Source organism: Harpegnathos saltator, unplaced genomic scaffold (genome assembly GCF_003227715.2).
Source record: "Harpegnathos saltator strain DR-91 unplaced genomic scaffold, Hsal_v8.6 scaffold205, whole genome shotgun sequence".
NCBI lineage: Eukaryota > Metazoa > Arthropoda > Insecta > Hymenoptera > Formicidae > Harpegnathos > Harpegnathos saltator.
Genome location: NW_020229990.1, coordinates 603,820 through 625,621, shown reverse-complemented (window position 1 = coordinate 625,621; position 21,802 = coordinate 603,820). Strand labels below are relative to the sequence as shown.

The 21,802-nt window shown below is 37.1% G+C and overlaps 2 protein-coding genes across 2 annotated transcripts in view; one reads left to right on the top strand and one right to left on the bottom strand.

The window, feature by feature from the left end:
- Positions 1-616: 616 nt before the first annotated feature.
- Mical (Molecule interacting with CasL) overlaps positions 617-21,802 on the top strand; it is a gene marked incomplete at its 5' end in the record, with an annotated part of 449,478 nt that continues 428,292 nt past the window's right edge. The window contains one exon of the mRNA XM_025298111.1: positions 617-791. Within this exon, the coding sequence (XP_025153896.1) occupies positions 617-791 (175 nt within the window). The remainder of the gene's footprint in view (positions 792-21,802) is intronic.
- LOC112588386 (uncharacterized) lies at positions 9,474-11,543 on the bottom strand. The gene is made up of 2 exons (XM_025298116.1): positions 10,014-11,543; positions 9,474-9,651 (listed from the first exon to the last, which is right to left on the bottom strand). Exons 1-2 carry the CDS (start codon positions 10,385-10,387, stop codon positions 9,648-9,650), a joined length of 378 nt encoding a protein of 125 aa, XP_025153901.1. The 5' UTR covers positions 10,388-11,543; the 3' UTR covers positions 9,474-9,647.

Sequence of the window (21,802 nt, the reverse complement as noted above, 5' to 3'; positions counted from 1 at the left end):
ATTATTTTATATATAAAGTTATAACTAATTGACGTAAGAATAAATATTATAATCGAACACTACAATATTTAGTATAAAAGAATTTTTAATTATTTTTATCTTTTCAAAGTGTATGTGGTGAGTTAAAATTTCTAGGTACGAAGAAGGAATTATAATCTGCGTTATTTTAATTTGCGATATGAATTATATGATTTTAGACCTTCGTACCACATGTATCTGATAAATGTAACGTGATATGAATTTTTGGGAAACGGATTCTGTTTCAACACGCCAAAATATGTAGGAAATAGTTGGTCTTCCTTTCGGAACATACAAGCTTCGGAGCTACGTAATAAATACTTTTTTTATTCTGTCTTGTATAATTATCTAAAACATAACACGTAAGGTTAGAGATTATTTTATATATAAAGTTATAACTAATTGACGTAAGAATAAATATTATAATCGAACACTACAATATTTAGTATAAAAGAATTTTTAATTATTTTTATCTTTTCAAAGTGTATGTGGTGAGTTAAAATTTCTAATATGTTTTATATTTAATTTATTATAAAGTAAATTTATTATAAAGTTTATACTAAAACTCATGATATTAATAACTACTTATCAGTGATATAAATTATGTTTACAGAGAGTTAAATCCGCCATCGTACTACCGGCGCAGGGAGGTTCGGAGATATGTCATTTTTGTAATAAAAGGGTTTACTTAATGGAGAGGCTCAGTGCAGAAGGCAAATTCTTTCATCGCGGTTGTTTCCGATGTGAATATTGTACTATTTCACTAAGGATAGGTAATATGTTCTTTTTTCTATAACATCTTAATAATATGTTCTAGTCATACAATACCTAAAAATGTAATTAAAATTCTACAAAATATTTGTGCGATTATTTTGGTGACAAAAATTAGCAGAATGCATAAAACATATTTATAAAAATGAAAGTAACGAAAGTCTATAAGATAAACGTAAAAATTTTTGTTCAGCGTCTTATATACCAAGCTAAAGATAAAGCTATAAAGGTAAAGAACATCTGTAAATCTATAGTTTAACATTTTTTTTTGTAAGGTGGATATTTACCGTAGTATTTTGTGGGACAGAGCAATAAATCTCAAAGCATTTATATGTAAAACATTTTCATGTACTTTGTTACCAACCTTTATAAAATTATAATTTATCAAGATGTGATGTCTAGTGGTTACTGCGACAAAGTGTAATATTTCCAACTGTGTACGAGTCTAAAAAAAGTATTGACCAGCGAATTTGTTGGCGGCTTAAGAAGTTTGCTTAAAACGAGTAAGAGCAGCATTGAATAAATCATCCTTAAGAGGCAGTCGCTTTTCAATTTTTGTGCGCTCGTATGCTCGCGCATGTATGAATTGAGTTTTTAGTAAAAAATAATTTACTATAATTATACTATATTAATATTTTAATTATGCATATTAAGGAACACGTCACCGATGATCTTGAATTTAATATATATTGTCAAGGACATTTTTTTAAAACCTGCAAAAAGTTGGCGGTCATTGTTTATTAAAAAGTTATTAACAAAAGAATTTTTAGAAATAACAGTCTCCTCTCTGCTCATGTATTTATTTATGCATGCAAGTATTATGTATATGTTGACAATGGAGAATTCCTCCTCTTGCACTGCCTATTTCCAAAAAATAACCTGATCCATTCTTTTCTTTTTTCCTTTTCTTTTTTAACGTGAGGAAACCCATCATGGGCATTTCACCCCGGGGGCAAGGGTGGAGCGGGGTTATGCCGGACTCCTACCGGCTAAAACCTCACGATGGCCCTCTTCCTGCGCTCCGAGGAGCTCCAAGGTCGAACTAGGCACTCCACACGATGCCTCCTATGGCGCAGAATGACGCCCCCCCCAGATGGGGGAGTCCCGACTCAGGGGAGGGATAGTATGTCCCTCACATTACACCTAGAGCTTGATAGCATCAGGATGACGTAGCGGGACTACGCCAACGCGCTACCCCTCCTCGCGGGTCGTATTCTTTGCAAAGTCCACGCTCCCGCACAAACCCCGCCATAACCCGAAGAGGAGAGAAGGCTAGTCGAGCATATGCTCTCCGGCTTCTTCTTTTTTTCGGCGGACAAGTGGAGCATCGGTAGCTCCCGCCTCCGCTCCGCCGCCTCCTTCTGCGCCATCACTTGGCCGCAGAAGGAGGCCATCGTTTCCCATTCTCTCTCGCCGCTCATCATCTTTGCTATGACGACGGGCAGCGAGAGGTCATCGCCTATAGTTTGTGTGAGGACACGACACAGTCCACCTCGGACAGAGTTCCGAGGTGTGCTGCGTTGTGTTTTCCGCCGCACCACATTCGTGGCACCTCGCTGTCGGTTCGCGTCCGACCATAGGTACCTGCCGAAATACACATATCTGGTTATCATCTGCACCGGTCGAATGTGAGTCCGCCATGCTGCCTATCCACCCAATCCATCAAGACCGAACGGATGGCCTCAACGGCTCGCAGACCACTCCTGGCATCGACCAAGAAGTTTTGCCATTTCGCGAGTACGAGCTGCCGAGCCTGTCGCCTCTGCGCTGCCACCTCTGCGGTGGGGTACCCGCCGCTCTGGCGGAGGTCCCTTTTCCACGCTATGTCGACGCATGGGCCTCCGCCATCAAGACCCAGGGCGGCGAACCCGCCACTACGCACGTCGCCCCTCAGGCGATGATGCGATACGCCCATGCGGTTCTCGCGGCCAGCAGCCTCTGGCATGCCTGGAATAGCCTTTGGCTGGCGTTGTTGGCCGGGAGCTGCTAGTACCACATGGGGGCTCCATAAAAAGTGATAGATTGCACCACCACCAGGCGACGGCATCTATCCGATGGGTCGCACAAGGTTGGGGAGGAGTCGCTTGAAATTGACGATATCCACCTTCAATCGGGCGGTCAGGCGGCTAAAATGAGCGCGGAAGCTCCAGAGGCTATCAAGAATTATCCAGGTAATTTATCGTGGTCCCCACTTTAATGCGAACATCACCTATTTCAAAATGAATTTCGGACAGTCTCCTCCAAGGCCTGGAAGTTGAAACCACAAGGCTTCGATCTTGTGGAGGGCCATCTCGAGAGCCAGCCTACGGACGTGACCGACAACGAGGCTCCCACTTTAGCCAAGAAGGTAGCCCTCGTCCAGTCACTTTCACGGGCCACGATTAGCGTGTCGTCTACGTAGCAAACGACGTCGAAGTCCGTGAAGAGAATGCCTTGTAGCACCCAGTTATATGCGAAGTTTCACAGCAGGGGGCCAAGAACTGACCTCTGCAGAATCCCGCATTGTAACTCTTTCCGATGTTTTCCACTATATCTCCAGTACAGTATGTACCTGTCCCGCAGGTAATCCCCGACGACCTCCCGCATATAAGAGAGGACGCCACAATACTTTAATGCCCCCCTTATACTCTCCAAGGACAGGATGTTGAAGGCATTGGCTATGTCTATGGTTACAACCAGCGCCACCCTACTCCTGGAGACAGCTAGGTCCGAGAGGGCCTTGACGCTTAGAATAGCATCAATCGTCGATCGGCCCTCCCGGAACCCGTACTAGCAGTCGGCCAGATCGGGACCGATGCGAGACAGGTGTCCGCGAGACGGGCCGCAATTATGCTCGAAAAGCTTACTCGCCCCGCTGAACAAATAGATAGAGCGGTACGCGGAGGGAGGACTCCGCGGGGTGCCACTCCTTTCGGAGCAGGACGAGACTGCCCATTTTCCATTCGGGGGGAAATCGTCTTGAGCTCAGGCAACTGGTAAACAGCCGCCTGAGCCGGTCACCAAGGACACTCAGAGCGATAATTTAGGCCTTGCCAGGCAGTCCATCGGGCCCCGAGGCAGCGTTTTTCGCCCAGAGCCTTTCGACCGCCCGGTCTAACTTCTCCTCATGGACTCCCAAGGCGTCACCCTCCCAGGAGTGATTTTCGCTCCGGGATAAGGCGACTGCTGGAGGATGCATCACCCTCCACCCCCTCTATAGTGGAAAAGAGTAGTGGACTATCTCCTCCAGCACCCGAGGGTGGAGACTCTTCGTGATGCAAGGGCGGCGACATCGGGGGACGCGAAAGAGATGTCCATAATGGACCCCCCTTCGCTACCGCACGCACGTTTGAACCGACCCCTTGTTCAGAGTCAGGAGGTCGAATTCAGCCACCCATTCGCCCAGAGCCTCGCCGCTCGGGTCAGTCCTGCAAGACCTCCAGAGACGAGACTTCGTGTTGATCCTCCAGGACTAACAGGGAACCGGGCCGAAAACGCCGGACCATGGCTTCGAGCCCGGCCATGAAGGTATTGAACTCTGCGAGGCTCCTATTGGGCGAGAAGTATACCCCAATCATGACGATTTCCCTCTAGTCGGCCGCGACAAATCTCGGACCCTTCTCATGTGAGAATGTGAGGGGGAGAGTCCCAGCGGTTACACCTTTGACTATGGCGATCAAACCGTACGCGTCTCCTAACCAGTTAAATCTATCGAGGACACAGTACGGCTCAGCCGTCACCGCCAAACTGATTTTTTACCTTAGCAGAGTGTGCCCAAAGAGGTCTTGGACCCCGCGCTGAAGTGATTCAAATTGGTCTGGAGGAGGCGACGGATCATTATGCGTTGGTGTCCATCGCCTCCTCCAGCGCTATGGTCCCGGGGCTAGCTAAGGCCGACTCCGGGGGCTGGGTAGACAACTGATTCATTCTTATCAAAAACCATGGCAGTGGTTTGCGCCAAGCAATTTATGTGCAATTTATGGTTATTCTTTTTGCTGTTACGCTCCTGAACAACATTTTGACTGCCGTGGTATATTCACGCGAACCAATTAATTGGAGGGGAGCACAATTTAGAGTTTCGCTATTACCGCTAAACCGGTGCAGTTCTGAATGGTCTCAATCGATTCCTTGGGTCCAAATTAGTCCATAAAACTGTCTTTATGTTTGCTCTACGTATCTTATGAGCCGAGATACTCTAGTCCAAAGTTCAATTTACGAAGATTTCACGTTCGCTAACATTGGTAAAAATGTCACGCCAAAAATGTCCATCTCACATTTCTTCTGTCAGAGACGCCACGAACGGGTTCACTCATTGTCAGAGGCGCCATAATTTGAAAGTGGTGTATGAGTGTGTTTGACATATGTAGTGATATTTCAATGCTACCAGAAAAAGTGGTGATCGGTGATTAGCTCATGAGAGAAGCCGAACGAGAAAATGAGGAAGAAAGAGAGGAAATCAAGATATGCATGATATACGTGACGGAATTTTACTGTATATTAGAACAGGTAAGTAGGTTATTGATTGTTGATCTATGAATGAAATTTATTCTTTTATTTTTATGTTTCATTATTATACGTATTCTTGTAAACAAAACAATAATATATTACGTCATATTGTATATTTGACATTTACAGGTAGCTGCAATTTGATTTGACATTTATATATAGCTGCGTTGGGACATTACTATTGAACAGAAGCACAACAGATTTACAGGTAATATACAATACTATAAAAAGTATCTTTTATTATTGTGTGTATTTCTATGTATTTAATTGCCCCTAACGAGAATATATTATTTCGTACTTCATAATTCACATTTTCAGATTGTTGTGTTGCAGTGTTGGATCATATTTGTTATTAAGCAGAAACAAAATCAATAAGTCAAATCCAGGTAATACACCATCTAAAAGATATCTTTTATATGTATTCTTGTCCAAAACAAGAATATGTTATTTCACATTATATATTTTATATTTTCAGGTTGCTGTGGTAAAGACAAACAGGCAGAATGACATATCGAACACTGCAATCTGAAAATGTGAAATATATAATATGAAATAATATATTCTCCTTATAGACAAATAGATATACAGGGTGGACCATATAACTCTTAACAGCTAAATATTTCGGAAACTATTTGTCAAATCAAAAAGTTGTTCATGAGAAAATTTTATGTATTCGAGGGGCCTTTCTAACTACATAAATATTAAGTTACTTTCTGCCCTCCTTAAAGGGGGACAGGGGGTAACTTCGCAATTACAAACGCGACCCCTTATAAAATATTAGATGGTTGGGTTCTACGGTAAAAAACAAGTATATTTTGTTCAAAACATTTTTTCGTCAGATGTTTTTGTTAAAAGATATGACGGTGTAAAGTTTCGAAGGTACAGGAAACGTAAAAGCGTCGCGTATCATTGTCTTTCGTCAGTGATTCAAGCGTAAACAAACATTCATATATTCATTGAGGTCAATTTAACTATTCATGAAAATCTTGTCAGTTGTATGTTAACATATCGATCAATAAGTCCCGGGACTAACTACTATAACAACATTTGTTTGCCAAAATTCTTCTTTATTAATCAACATAGCTTCTTTCAAGGCGATACATTCATTCCAACGCTTTCCTAACTTTTCTATGCCAGCCGTGTAGAACGATTTATCTTTAGTTTCAAAATAGGCGTTAGTTTCGGCTGTCACTTCTTCATTGGAGCCAAATCTCTTTCCCTGGAGCATCTTTTTGAGGTCTGCGAACAGCCAATAATTGTTGGGGGCCACATCTGGAGAATACGGTGGGTGCGGAAGCAATTCGAAGTTCAACTCATGCAATTTGACCATCGTTACCATCGACTTGACACGGTGCATTGTTATGATGAAAGAGAACTTTTTTCTTCTTCATATGAGGCCGTTTTTTACAATTTCTGCCTTCAAACATTCCAATAACGCTATGTGATATTCGCTATTGATGGTTTTTCCCTTTTCAAGGTAATCGATGAATATTATACCATACTTATAGCGTTCCAAAATACGGAGGCCATAACTTTCCCGGCCGACTGTTGAGTTTTTGGTCGCTTTGGACGACTTTCACCGGCTGCTCTCCATTCAGCTGACTGCCGATTTGATTCCGGAGTATAGTGGTGGATCCAAGTTTCATCCATTGTCATATACCGACGCAAAAACTCCTGTTTATTTCGCGTAAACAGTGCCAAACAGCGCTCTGAATCATCGATGCGTTGTTTTTTCTGTTCCATTCTGAACAAACGCGGCACCCATTTCGAAAAAAGCTTTTTCATGACCAAATGTTCATGCAAAATAGTGTAAACACTACCAAATGATATCTTCAGGATGTCAGCTATCTCACGCAACTTTACTTTGCGATTTTCCATCACGATTTTGAGGGTTTTTTTATGTTTTCTGGTGTAACAGCCTCATTTGGACGACCAGAGTGTTCAGCATCATTTGTGTCTGTACGGCCGCGTTTGAAATCAGCATACCACCGACAAATGGTTGTTTTCAACGGAGCAAAGCCCAGATAACACTTTTCAAGCCATCGCTGAGTTTCAACAGTATTTTTTTCCCATTAAAAAGCAATGTTTTATTAACACACAAAATTCGGTTTTTTCCATTGTTTTGAAAATAGCAAAAGTAGCGTCACTAAAACCATTGTAACTCAATGACACAATGTCGGAATGTCATGAAAATTTGACACGTAACTTCTAAAGGTTGGTACAAACTGAGAATGGTATGGATTTGTTATTAGAGGCGCCATCTGTTGGTTAGTCCCGGGACTTATTGATCGATATGTTACTATTTAAAAAGTTAGCACCGTGAAAGTTATAGCTATCACTATGTTTGATACAGAAGTGAATGTATTATTATTACTAGGTAAATGCCAAAAGAATTATCGGCGTGCAGCAGTAATGTTTTTTGAACGTTATGGGATTAAAAAATCGCACGTATCTTTTTTTAATCAAAGCAGCTTCATGAACATGGTAAATTGCGTACAACTCACAATAAAGAAATGACATTAAAAAATGACACGTGCGATTTTTTAATCCCATAATATTCAAAAAATCTTACTGCTGCGTTACGGCTGCACACCGATCATTCTTTTGGTATTCACCTAATATTAATAACATTCACTTCTGTATCAAACATAGTGATAGCTATGATTTTCACGGTGCTACTTTTTGAATAGTAACATACAACTGACAAGATTTTCATGAATAGTTAAATTGACCTCAATGAATGTATGAATGTTTATTTACGTTTGAATCACCGACGAAAGACAAGGATATGCAACGCTTTTACATTTCCTGTAGCTTCGAAACTTTACACCGTCATATCTTTTAACAGAAACATCTGACAAAAAAAATTTTTGAACAAAATGTACTCGTTTTTTTACTGTAGAACCCAACCATTTAACATTTTATAGGGGGTCCCGTTTGAAATTCCCCCCCCTTTAAGGGAGGCATGAAGTAACTTAATATTTATGCAGTTAGAAAGGCCTCTCGAATATAAAACTTTCTCATGAACAACTTTTTGATTTGATAAATAGTTTCCGAAATATTCAGCTGTTAAGAGTTATGTGGGCCACCCTGTATATAAATACATATAATAATAAAAGATATTTTGTATAGAATTGTGTGTTGCCTAATAGTGAGTTGATTGTGCTTCTGCTCAAGAGTAATGTTCCAACATAGCTATTTGTAAATGTCTAATCAAACATAGCTATCTGTAAATGTGAAATATGCAGTATGAGGTAATGTATTATTGTTTTGTTATATATATAAGAATATGTATAATAACAAAACAATAATACATTACTTCATATTGCATATTTGATATTTACAGGTAGCTGCATTTGATTTGACATTTACAGATAGCTGTGTTGAGACATTAATATTGAACAGAAGGACAACCAATTCACTATCAAGCAACACATAATATTCTATAAAAGATATCTTTTATTATTATATGTATTCATATATATTTATTTGTCCATAACGAGAATATATTATTTCATACTGTATATTTCACCTTTTCAGATTGCAACGATGGAACATATTTGTTATTAAGCAGAAACAGAATCGGTACGCCACATCCAGATTATGCACTGTAAAACTTTATACACTTTAAAAGATACCTTTTATATATATTCTTGCCTAAAACAAGAATATGTTATTTCATATTGCATATTTTATATGTTCAGGTTGCTGCTGTGAGGACAAATATAGGCGAAATGACACATCGGCGTTTGCCACTCTGCAGAACTTTACGAAGTCTGCGGACAGTTGAGTTGAAATCATCGACGTGAAGCTTTCGTGCTACTCGACATCATGTTACAATAGCAATTTTTTACATCGCAGAAGCCTCAAGAGTATCCAGTTGTACAAAATTTCTTACAAAAGAAAATTAGTTGTTACGTGGAATATTTATTGTATATTATCTAGGATTGTGTAAATAAGGATAGTTAAAATTGATAATAAATAGTGCAAATAATGCAAATTGATAATAAATAATGCATATGAGATAATGCATAATTCTTTTATAAGATTCACAAATAAAATTACAAATATAACCGGGATATATTAAATTATGCATTGTTGTGCGATAAAATAAGAAAAGAGGACCGTCATATGTCATTAAGGGGTTACATGGGTTTTGAAGGGCAAAAAAAAGTATATTTTCTCTAATTTTTCTTTAACATACTAAATGAATTATTTTATTCGAACTTTTAGCATATGAAAGAACAACATTTCAATAAAATTTCATGAAATTTTCATAAAAAAATATTGAAAATTCAGCCGTTGAGAGCTGGTTTCTGGAGACCCCTTAGAAAAAAATATCCTCGTGGTGACTAGGATAACTCGTGATAACTTTATCTAAAATAAAGAAACCAAATATTTTCTGTTAGTAGGTGAGTATAGCTCGTGATTGAGCGAAGGATTTAAAAAAAATTGAAATTTGAATTTTTGGCAGAGTTGTATACAAAACAGTACGATTTTCGGTAAAAACTACGCCATGTATTGGCTTGTAAAATAAGTTGTAATTAAAGAAAAAATAAATCCTTCGTTCAATCACGAGTCAATCTTATCTAAAAGAAGTATGCAAAATTTCAACAAGATTGGTGCATTAGTTTTTGATAAATCGTGCCCACTGACTTTAAAAATACAGTTTCAAGAAAAATGCGTTTAAAGTTTTTAAGTAGGAATAAAACAGAGAAAGAAATTTTTTTTTAACTTACATGGAATCGTTGATTTCAGCCCCATAAAGTAAAGGTCTTGCTGTAATGTCCAGGGTATCCTTTTGCGCTTGCCTGAGACGAATTCTTGCCTCTCGAGTCCCAGCCTCAGCTCTTTTCTCGGCTGTGAGTATGCGATGTGTATCTTCTTTCCGCGCATACTCGTGACTATTTCGGCCAAGTTTGACGTCTATACCGTGCAAAAAAGTTAATAGAGTTGAGATTCCTTCGTTGAAAGTGCAGATAGCGATGAATGCAGCAATTTCAACTATTTTTGAACCAGCAGGAAGTGTTTTTGGAGTGATTTTCCAAATGAGCTGGTTCAGACTCTCATTATTATTTTGCGTGAAGCCACCAACACACCGCTCTAAAAGCATATCCTTACTAAGCTCTTCATAAGTAGGCTTGATAGCTGATAAGATATCACTCGGCAATGGAGTATAATCGTGCTTGAATGAGTACAGAGCATTTATAGCCGAAGCACGCTGCTAAGCGCACCATGAGTCAGCGCCGCTCGGGCACTTTTCGTGCTGTGGGTTTTGGTCCGTTGAACTATAATGGAAATAAGTTGCCCATATAGTGTCCTTCATTTTTTGCGCTGAATCACAATTCCTTCTTATAGCCAATCCGTAATAAACTGTTAATTTATCGATAAGTTTAGTTGTAAGCTTGCCTTTGCCAGAAAGAGTTCTTTTTCTAATCGTTTTTCCTTTGATTTCTTTTTCTTCTACAGTTTTTTCACTAAATCGCGTAAACGGGTGCCCATCCTCTTTTGCACATGTCCTATGCATTCTTTTTTGTTTATTTGAAAATTTTCACCATAAGGTTTGGAACCTACAACTCCGGAATATGTTTCGGAGTCCCTGTCTCCAATATAATAAACGTACCTTAGGCCATATTTTTCTAACGAGCGTTGAAACATTGCAACAATTGATGAAACTTCCATATTATCAGCTAGTCCTTGGTGATTGGCACTGCATTCTTTTTTTTTTCAAATGATCCGCATACCACTTTTCAAACTCTGCCGTATCTAGTTTTTCTGCCAAGTCTCACATAATTTACAATATGAGCTTTTTACAAATACATCCAAAACTTTTCCAGAATAATAGCCAATCAACGTGGCTACGCCATATAATGATGAAAACCCGCGCTTTTTCCAAGTGCCATCGCCTGATACAGTAGCATCTGTCGCATCTTCAACACCGTTTTCCTCGCACGTTAAATTTTTTCCTTCTTTAGCAGCTAAGGAAAAAAGTTTCTCGGCAACCGTCTTTACGCATTCATGTATCTTACTAATATAAAAATCGTACGTTGATTAATTTAAGAAAGAATAACTTATATCCATTAAGCCACAAAATTTTTTACATCCGGCAAGACCTAAGCCTAATATTCGCATAACAAAAATAAATCTACGATTTATTTCATACACTTTACGTATTTTTTGACTTGATAAAATATAGCTAAGCTTACATTTTTCACACTCCACCATAATTTTAAAACCAAGACCTAATTTTGCACATTGTCTAAATTCAACTTTCCCATCACACATTTTTTCCTCTCCATTTTCATTTATAACATTAGAGCACTTCACAAAACTGGAAAGTATTGAAGAAACTAAAAAAAAAATCTATAATTGCATATTGAAAAGTAGCGTCCTCCGGCACATATATATCATCTAGATTTTTAAGCTTTTTTGCCGATGTGCTGGCGAAAGATACATCGTCGATCTCTGCTGTTTGAGGATTAAATGTTTGTTTCCTTTTTCTTAGCCTATCTTTTCGTAAACTCTCTGTTCGATCTTCTCTCGTAACTTTATGCAGATTCATTTTACAAAAAAATTAGTAAAAAATCACATCGCAAACGTATAACCACGCGGCTCAACAAGCAACGATAAACTAAGCCAGCTATTACTTCTCTTTGTTTGTAACGGTAAAATTTATCCAAAAGCTTATTTTCCAAGATATATACAAAAGGTGATTCATAGCGATTAGAGAAAAAGAGAGAAACAACAGCTCAGCTGCCTCGATAAACCTGCGACGCTCCCGGCCGGTCGAGCCGAATGGGAGGAGTTTCAAAAGTTTCTTTCTTCTAGAGTTTTACTCTGATTGACTTAAAACTTTGGGAAAATATTCTTGACATGTTGTACTATTATATAAAAAATTATGAAAAAAACAGATTTTTCAAAGTTTCAAAACCCATTTAACCCCTTAATAAAATATATGACGTGGGTGGAGTTGAAGTCTCTTCTATACTTTTTATAATAACTAAATACTGTTCAGAAAACTATAGTTACACTTATGATATCCATTGTAGCTCTCGTAACAAAATCAGTGATATCCGTAAAAACTTACCTTACAAAAGGTAAAAAAAACTTACCTTACAAAAGGTAAAAAAAACGCGTCAAGGTACGCGCGTGTCTGTGTCCGTGCAAAAAACTTGTAAAAACACAACTTGTACAAAATCTTTGTACAAAAAAAAACTTGTACAAAAATCTATTGTAAAAAAAAACGTATTAATAACTATAATAAAAAAATAACCCAGCAAACACAGAATATAACTGTTATATAACATAGGAGTAACATGTAATATAACATACGAGAGTGGTCCGATAAGTACTTAGCCTACAAAAGAAAAACGAAAATTTTGGAAAAGTGGCGATTTATTTCTCAACATAGTCTCCTTTTAGCTCGATACACTTGACCTAGCGATGCTCCAACTTCTTTAACCCGTCTGAAAAATACGTTTTCTCGAGGTCTGCAAAGTAGGCCTCCGTAGCGGCGATGACCTCCTCATTCGACTCAAATTTCTGCCCGGCGAGTGACTTTTTCAAGTTTGGAAACAAAAAGAAGTCGCACGGAGCCAAATCTGGAGAATACGGTGGATGGGGCAGCAGTTCGTAGCCCAATTCGATGAATTTGACCGTGGCGAGGGCGGAGGTGTGAGCCGGTGCGTTGTCATGGTGGAAGAGCACTTTTTTCTTCGCCAAATGGGGCCGTTTTTTCTACAATTCGGCGTCGAATCGGCCCAATAATTCGGCATAGTACAGCCCTGTGACCGTTTTGCCCTTCTCCAGGTAGTCGATGTAGATCACACCTTGTGAATCCCAGAAAATGGTGGCCATCACCTTTCCGGCCGATAGGACAGTCTTCGCCTTCTTCGGAGCACGTTCGCCGGGTGAAGTTCACTGTTTCGACTGTTCCTTGGTCTCTGGTGTGTACCAGTGGATCCATGTTTCGTCGACGGTCACGAAACGACGCGGAAACTCCTTCGGATTGCGCTTAAACAACGTCAAACACTGCTCTGAAGTGGTCTCACGGTTGCGCTTGTTGTCCGGAGTGAGCAAACGCGGCACCCATCGCGCCGACAGCTTTCTCATGCCCAAAATTTCATGCAGGATATGACCCACGCGGTCTTTTGAGATGCCCACTGTCTCAGCTATCTCGCGCACCTTCAATCGGCGGTCTGCCAATACGAGATCGTGGATTTTTGTCATGTTATCCTCTGTGGTAGCCGTTTTCGGGGCACCTGGGCGTGGCTTATCAAAAACCGATGTGCGACCACGTTGAAACTCGTTAAACCAATTTTTGACGGTCGCTATCGAAGGAGAAGAGTCACCGTACACAGCATCCAAGCGCTCTTTGATTTCGCTGCGCGATTTCCCTTCCAAAAACAAAAATCGAATCACCGACCGATATTGCTCTTTTTCCATTTTTCTAAAATCCGCGGGCACGCCCGCTTCCACACGCGGTCAAAACAAAACTACGAGTCCGATTCGGCTGAAATTTCGACAGTAGCCGTCTACGAGAATGTACTACACGATAGTAAATTTCTTTTGCGATAGTGGCGCCATCGGGCGGTGAGGCTGAGTACTTATCGGACCGCCCTCGTATGTTATACTCTAGTTATATTGCGGTTATATAATTTGGTTTCATAGTTGTAATATAATTGTGTTATATATTTGTTACACTGTTTTGTTATAAGCTAGAGATAACATTATAATAATAATATAACAGTAATGCAACATGTTATATAACAGTAATTACGTTCATATTACATTGATGCTATATAACATAACTATTCATGCAATCCATTAAAAGCTGCAAATGCTTTCTATTGCGAATAAGGGTGCATTCCGATAGAGAAAGAAATAGCAAAGCAGAACAGTAACAAATAAAAGAAATGGTGGAATAATCAATCAGAAATTCCGTTCCGCTTTGTAGATGCTTTATTTTGTAGTTTTATGTTTTTATGTACCCAGCAAACACAATATTACATATAACGTGCATGTTAGTTGTAATTTCCTACTCAACAATATAGCTGTTATATAATACATGTGTTATATAACAGTCATATTGTTGAGTATAACACATGTGTTATATAACAGTTATATTGTTGAGTAGGAAATTACAATGCAAATTACATGCACATTACATGTAATATTATGTTTGCTGGGATTATATAAGTACAAGTCACAAGAACATCGTTGGAATCATTGGGAAAACTGCGTGCCACTCGACTGTCAGGTTAGGAGCAAAGCCTAGCGTAGTCAACACTTGGAGAGGGTGACCGCTTGGAATCGAAGCTATCGGCAGACGCAAGACGCGAGAAAATTAGGAGTAAATTTTTTACATAATAATAATATTATAGTTATATAACAGCTATATAACATTTTAGTAACATGTGATATTTCTGTTATATAACTGCAACCTTCTATGAGTGGGAAATTACAACTAACATATATATTGTTTGTAACACACGTTATATTACGTGTTACATTTCGTTACATTACGACAATGTAACTATTACGTAACTGTGTTTACTGGGAACTTTTGTAAAAATCTTTGTACAAAATCTGTTGTAGAAAAAACCGTATTAATAACTATAATAAAAACATCCTTACAAAAACTGTACTTGGAAACGCTGTACATCAATTTGTAATAAAAAAGTTACGTAGAAAAAATCTTATTAAAATTGAAATAATTTTGATATGTAATTTGGTTTTATAATTTCATTTTCAACAAAAATGATAAAAATAAAATTTTTTTAAAAAATTTGTTCTATAAAAAACAGTAATTTGTAACATTTGATATCTTTTACTACAAAAATAGTGATATTAGGTGATTTGCGCCAAATGAAAATAACAACAAACTAGTATTATGTTATTACATTTCTTATTTGTCATGTATTTCTTATGTTCTTATTTTTTTTATCGCTGTTTATTGAATATATTAATGAAGTATATATTAATGAAGTAGTTTGTTACAGGTACTATTGATTCATTGGTAAAATAACTTCCCAGCAAACACCAAGTAACAGTTATATAATTGTTTATTATAATTTCCCACTCAGCAATATAATTATTATATAATATAACACACATATTATATTGCATTTATATTGTTTAGTTGAAAATTATAACTAACTGCTATATTTAATAGTTATATAACTGCTACATACTATTTACTGGGTTGTCACGGTTATTATAATTTTTAACAATAACAGCAATGCAAGTAACGCGCGTTAACTTACTAACTTTATATTAAATTAAAAAAAACAAAAGATTTAATCCAAACATACAAGAAATTGAAAAAAAATTATGAAGATTCACCAAAAATGAAAAAAACCCATGGCGTGCCCGGTTAAAGGTAAAAGGTTAAAGGTGCGCCAAAGGTTTTTTTCATTTTTGGTGAATCTTCATAATTTTTTTTTCAATTTCTTGTATGTTTGGATTAAATCTTTTGTTTTTTTTAATTTAATATAAAGTTAGTAAGTTAACGCACGTTACTTGCATTGTTGTTATTGTTAAAAATAATAATAACCGTGACAACCCAGTAAATAGTATGTAGCAGTTATATAACTATTAAATATAGCAGTTAGATATAACTTCCAGCTAAACAATATAAATGCAATAATAACATGTGTGTTATACAATATTATACAGGGTGAAGAAAAAACCACGCGACCCCTGAAAATTTCGAAAACTATACATTTTATAAAAAAATGTTTCAGACAAAAGTTGTAGCATTGAAAATGATCTATTTACCGATCTTAACAATTTGACCTTGGGTGGCGTCATCAAGGTCAGGACAAAGTCAACTCGGATTTTTTAAATGGAATCCCTACTTTTTTATTGCATATTCTTATAGCCCTTCTTCAGACCTTCTCAAAGCACTATGGTTTTATCCAATTTGAATAAGCTGTTCCGAAGTTATCGAGTTTTTTGAAGTAAGATATCTAGCCAACTAAGGTAAGATTGGAGGATGATCCAGCCAACTAAGACAAGATCGGAGAATGATCCAGCCAATTAAGGCAAGATCGTAGGATGATCCGGCCAACTAAGGCAAGATCGTAGGATGATCCGGCCAACTAAGGCAAGATCGGAGGATGATCTAGCCAACTAGGGCAAGATCGGAGGATGATCCAGCCAACTAAGGCAAGATCGGAGGATGATCCAGCCAACTAAGGCAAGATCGGAGGATGATCTAGCCAATGCGTTCTCGTTCTGAAAGACTTGTCATATTGACAAGCAGAAGTGGTAAGATTTAGTCTAATCGACTAAATTAATATTTTGATCAATTCAAAGTTATTCTAAAGACAGTGCTGAAGAATAATAATGAGTACGGAATGAAGTGCAGTTAATTCAGCTTACAACTAGCTTCAAACTGTTTCTTAATAATTTTCAAAAAATAGAGGAATTTCAGTCGAATTTGCGATTCACTAAATTGTAATGAGTATTAAATGAGTAAATGGAAGAAATAAACATCGAACAGCAGAATAGTTCAAATAAATAAATAACTGAAATAAATCAATCAACGAAATTAAGATAAGCTAATAGGAGCCAACGCCTGGAAGTTAGTCGCGCAACTATTTTTACGAGTTGGCTGGATCATCTTCCGATCTTGTCTTAGTTGGCTCGATCACTCCGACGTTGCCTTAGTTGGCCGGATCATACTCCGATCTTGCCTTAGTTGGCTTGATATCTTACTTTAAAAAACTCGATAACTTCGGAACAGCTTGTTCAAATTGGATAAAACCATAGTGCCTTGAAAAGGTCTGAAGAAGGGCTATAAGAATATGCAATAAAGAATTAGAAGTTCCATTTAAAAAATCCGAGTTGACTTTGTCCTGACCTTAATGACGTCACCCAAGGTCAAACTGTTAAGATCGGTAAATAGATCTTTTTCAACGCTACAACTTTTGTCTGAAACATTTTTTTATAAAGTGTATATTTTTCGAAATTTTCAGGGGTCCCGGGGTTTTTTCTTCACCCTGTATAATAGTTATATTGCTGAGTGGGAAATTACAATAAACAATTATATAACTGTCACTTGGTGTTTCCTGCGAAGTTATTTTACCAATGAATCAATAGTACCTGTAACAAACTACTTCATTAATATACTAGGTGCGCAACTAACAAGGAGATGACGCCAATTAGAAAATCGTTTTTCGAACGAGTCATAGTGCGTTCGATAGCTTGTATATATTATGATATTGTATATATTGTGATATTATGTATATTGTAATAGGTGATAAAAACCCTAGAGCCGTCGTGCCAATGCGCCTTTGTTTAAGAGAATTTAAGAGACAAAGTTAGGGTCACGCAACTACGTCGCACATAAGCACTAACTTTACGACCTCTTTCGAGTAATCGGCGTAGCTGAGGAGACTAAGGCTCCCACGCATAGATTTTTGCACCGGCGGCGAGCGTTTGGATCCCACCGACGACTGCTTCACTTCATGGTTTTTTTTCTTCTTTCTTTAATTTACGACATGTAGTAATATGTTATTAATAATTATTTACTTATTTTTTAATTTATTTCGTTTTCATATAAAAAAAATAAGGACATTTTGGGATATTTGAACGCAATATGAAATAAAAAATATATAAATCGTATGAACTGATTATATATTTTTCAAGCAACGTATAAATTTTATACATGTCAAAATCAAATACAAATTTTTATAAATGTCTACATATTATAAAATGTTTCTATCGCTTCGCAGTATTGTGGATGAAAATTCATGTAAAAACATTGGAAACATAAAACTTTGTCGCACAACGAACATTTTATAAACGAGTTATGTTGTTCACATACGCATTTTTTATTATAAATATTTGGAGGAAAGCATAGTTGGTTAACATTTAAAAACATTTCTCTTTCGTCAGCTAATTTTGATGCATACCATGCATATTGAAGCATACATTTAAATCCAAGAAGATACATTTAAATCCAAGAAGATACATTTAAATCCAAGATTTAAATGCTCTGCGTTTGGTGGGACCAGAAAGGAATCGTGTACTATGAGCTGCTGAAACCGAGCGAAACTCAATGGTCGCATCGTTACCGACAACAACTGATCAATTTGAACCATGCATTGCTCGAAAAACGGCCAGAATGGGACACGAGACACGAACGAGTGATATTGCAGCACGACAACGTTCCGTGTCATCGCACTTCCATCGTTCAGGACACCATCAAAACGCTGAAATGGGATCTGTTACCGCACCCGTCGTATTTGCCAGACCTGGCCCCTTCCGATTATCATTTACTCCGGTCGATGGCGTATGGCTTGGCTGGGCAACACTTGGCCAATTTCGAAGAAGTGCAAAATTTGTTGGATGAATGGTTTCGGTCCAAAGACGTGTCGTTTTATCGTTGCGGTATTCATGTATTGCCAGAGAGATGGCAAAAATGTGTAGCTAGCGAGGGACGATACTTTGAATAAACCATTTTTTGTATTCCTCTTGAAATTTTGCATTTTTCATTGATCAAAAAACCCGGAAACTTAGTTGCGTACCTAGTATATTCAACAAACAGCGATATAAAAAAAACAAGAACATAAGAAATACATGACAAATAAGAAATGTAATAACATAATACTAGTTTGTTGTTATTTTCATTTGGCGCAAATCATCTAATATCACTATTTTTGTAGTGAAAAATATCAAATGTTACAAATTACTGTTTTTTACAAAATAAATTTTCTAAAAAAATTTTATTTTCATCATTTTTGTTGAAAATGAAATTATAAAACCAAATTACATATCAAAATTATTTCAATTTTAATAAGACTTTTTCTACGTAACTTTTTTATTACAAATTGATGTACAACGTTTCCAAGTACAGTTTTTGTAAGGATGTTTTTATTACAGTTATTAATACGGTTTTTTTTACAACAGGTTTTGTACAAAGTTTTTTTACAAAAGTTATTTTTTTTATTATAGTCATTAATACGTTTTTTTTTACAATAGATTTTTGTACAAAGTGTTTTTACAAGTTGTTTGCACGGACACAGACACGCGCGTACATTGGCGCTTTATTTTTACCTTTTGTAAAGTAAGTTTTTACGGTATAACTTGACCTGACTTAATTCAACTTAAATTGCTGTTATTTTTGGTATTAAAAAATAAAATCAAATAAAATTGTTATAAGATTGTTGTAAGATATTGCACATTTATCTACTTTATAATTTATTTTGTTATTAAATATAGATTAATCTGTTTTATAAATAACAAGAAAAATTATAAAGGATATTTGAGATATGAAATATAAGAAATATAAAGAAAATACTTCCAACAAAAATTCAACAAATATATTCAGAAATAATATATAATAGTATTTTTGTCGAAAGAAAGTAGTCAAATGAAATGGCAATGTTATAAGGAGTTGTATATATTGTTACGTCCTGCGGACTCTACGTACACTAAATTCTTTTTATATGTAAAGCGAATTAATTTTATATTACTCACTATACGTTCAAATGTTCATACTTAACGAACATGTTTCCGCGACTCTTCGGGCACAGTGGGACGAGAGAACACGTCACACACCGATTTCTCTTTTCCTTCTGTCTTTAATCGTCGAGTTTCTCTACTTTTATCAGAAATATTTGCTGAGTTATTTTAGCCATGCGGTTTTCTTTCCAAATATCTTTTAATAACTTCCTCCTTTAGAGCAACAATTTTCTTTGAAGACGGACCGACTAGTCAATATCTCATATTGTTACATGACGCGACTAGCCTTTGATTCTCAAGAACTCATGCCTTTTTCACGTCCTTTCATAAATTTTATTGCGCACCAACTCTAACTAAACTTAACGAAACTTTGAAATCTTTTTACTGCCATATGTACCCCATCTCTTACAATATTTATCCTTGAGATACTGTAATGCACCCTCAAAACCCCACCTCCAAAAATCTTTGCAACAAAGTCTTATGATTATATTTGGATATAAGCCTTATATCTCTGACGCAACTTCCAAAACCCCACTCTCTCAACTGAGCTGATGATTTGAGAAAATCCAAAAAGCTTATTTCACTTCTCGACAGTCTCGCGAGCTAAAAGGATCGAAACCTCCACTCATCTCTTCTCGCGACTTTTCAACTTTGAATTGTCTGTCCATACTCGCAATTTAAAACAAGTACAGTTGAGTGATTAAAACTCGGCCCCGCTAGCACCAGGGTAAAAGGTCAAACTCCTACATAAAAGACAAATTGGAACAGTTTCCCTATCCAGGGCTTGCCGATTCTTTTTTATTAAGGCAGACTTCATCTTCAAGAAACAGTAAGTCATTCACATGTTGTTTTTCCCTTACAAATCGAACTCTCCCATTTGCATCCTTTCTTTTTACTTCGAAATTCGTTGCAGTGGGCTGTCGTGTCAACTTCTACGTGACTATCAACCGAGTCCTCAACTCACCGAACCGTTCTCATCCTTCCTCACCAGATTAGATATTATTTGTTTTCCTCCCTATTTTCCTCCTTTCAAAATATTTGCGCACAATCATTATATAACATATACGCTGCCGACTTGTCACAACATGTATAATTTTACATTAAAACGCGAATTTATTGTACAAACGTCGTTTCGGCAATTAACATTGACTGTGCAGTAACACTGTGCAGTAACACTGATTAACAATGATGTTAACATTAATTTAAATTTGCTCTTAAAATATACCTTAATAAAATGTGCCGTCAATTTTTTATAATTTATATTAATTTTATTTTATAATTTAAATCACGTTCCCACCTTTCCAATTCATACTCCAAATCCAACTATCAACTCGCGGTTTAATCCCAGGTAAAGAAATTTAATTCTTTGATCTAAAAGTGGACCATCCGCCGTACGTCGTGATCGAAATAAACGGAATCCTCTGATCCTTGACCTGTATCGCACATACGCAAATACACACGGAACTCGTAAGCGCGAGAACGTTGCGCTCCTCCTCCAGGACGTAACAATATCAACATAACCAAAGAAATGCAATAACATTATCTCAAAGAAATGCAATAACATTATCTCTCTTTAATTATTTCGATGAAATAATTATAGATTTAATAGATATGTCCCACCTTGCGTAGGGGCCTCGCTAATATTTTCAGTATATTCCTTTTTTAGTATATTGTAGACGCATCTACGAATATTTAATAAGGCGAAGATTTAATAAATATTTATTCATACTTTTTCTTTTAAAATGTTTTTTGACTGAAGGGGCGGGTTTCATTTTCTCTCCCTACTGGGGGCTTCGCCCCTTGGACCTTCATCACTCGTTTGTATTAGGAGCGCAAAAAAGTTCTGAGCTTTTTTTTGCAAAATTCAAAATTTATTTAAAAACAAACAAAACTATATTAATCAACGAAATATTCCCCGTTTGCATCGATAACCTTTTGCCATCTTTCGGGCAGCTTGCAAATTCCCTGATGGTAGAAGCTCACCGGCTTCGGGGCGATAAAGTCATCAATGCATTTTCGTATCTCTTCAAGTGTCACAAAATGTGTATCAGCCAAG

Bases quoted from the DNA above. Each gene is read 5' to 3' on its own strand.
- LOC112588386 (XM_025298116.1), bottom strand. From the start codon at position 10,387: ATGCTTTTAGAGCGGTGTGTTGGTGGCTTCACGCAAAATAATAATGAG.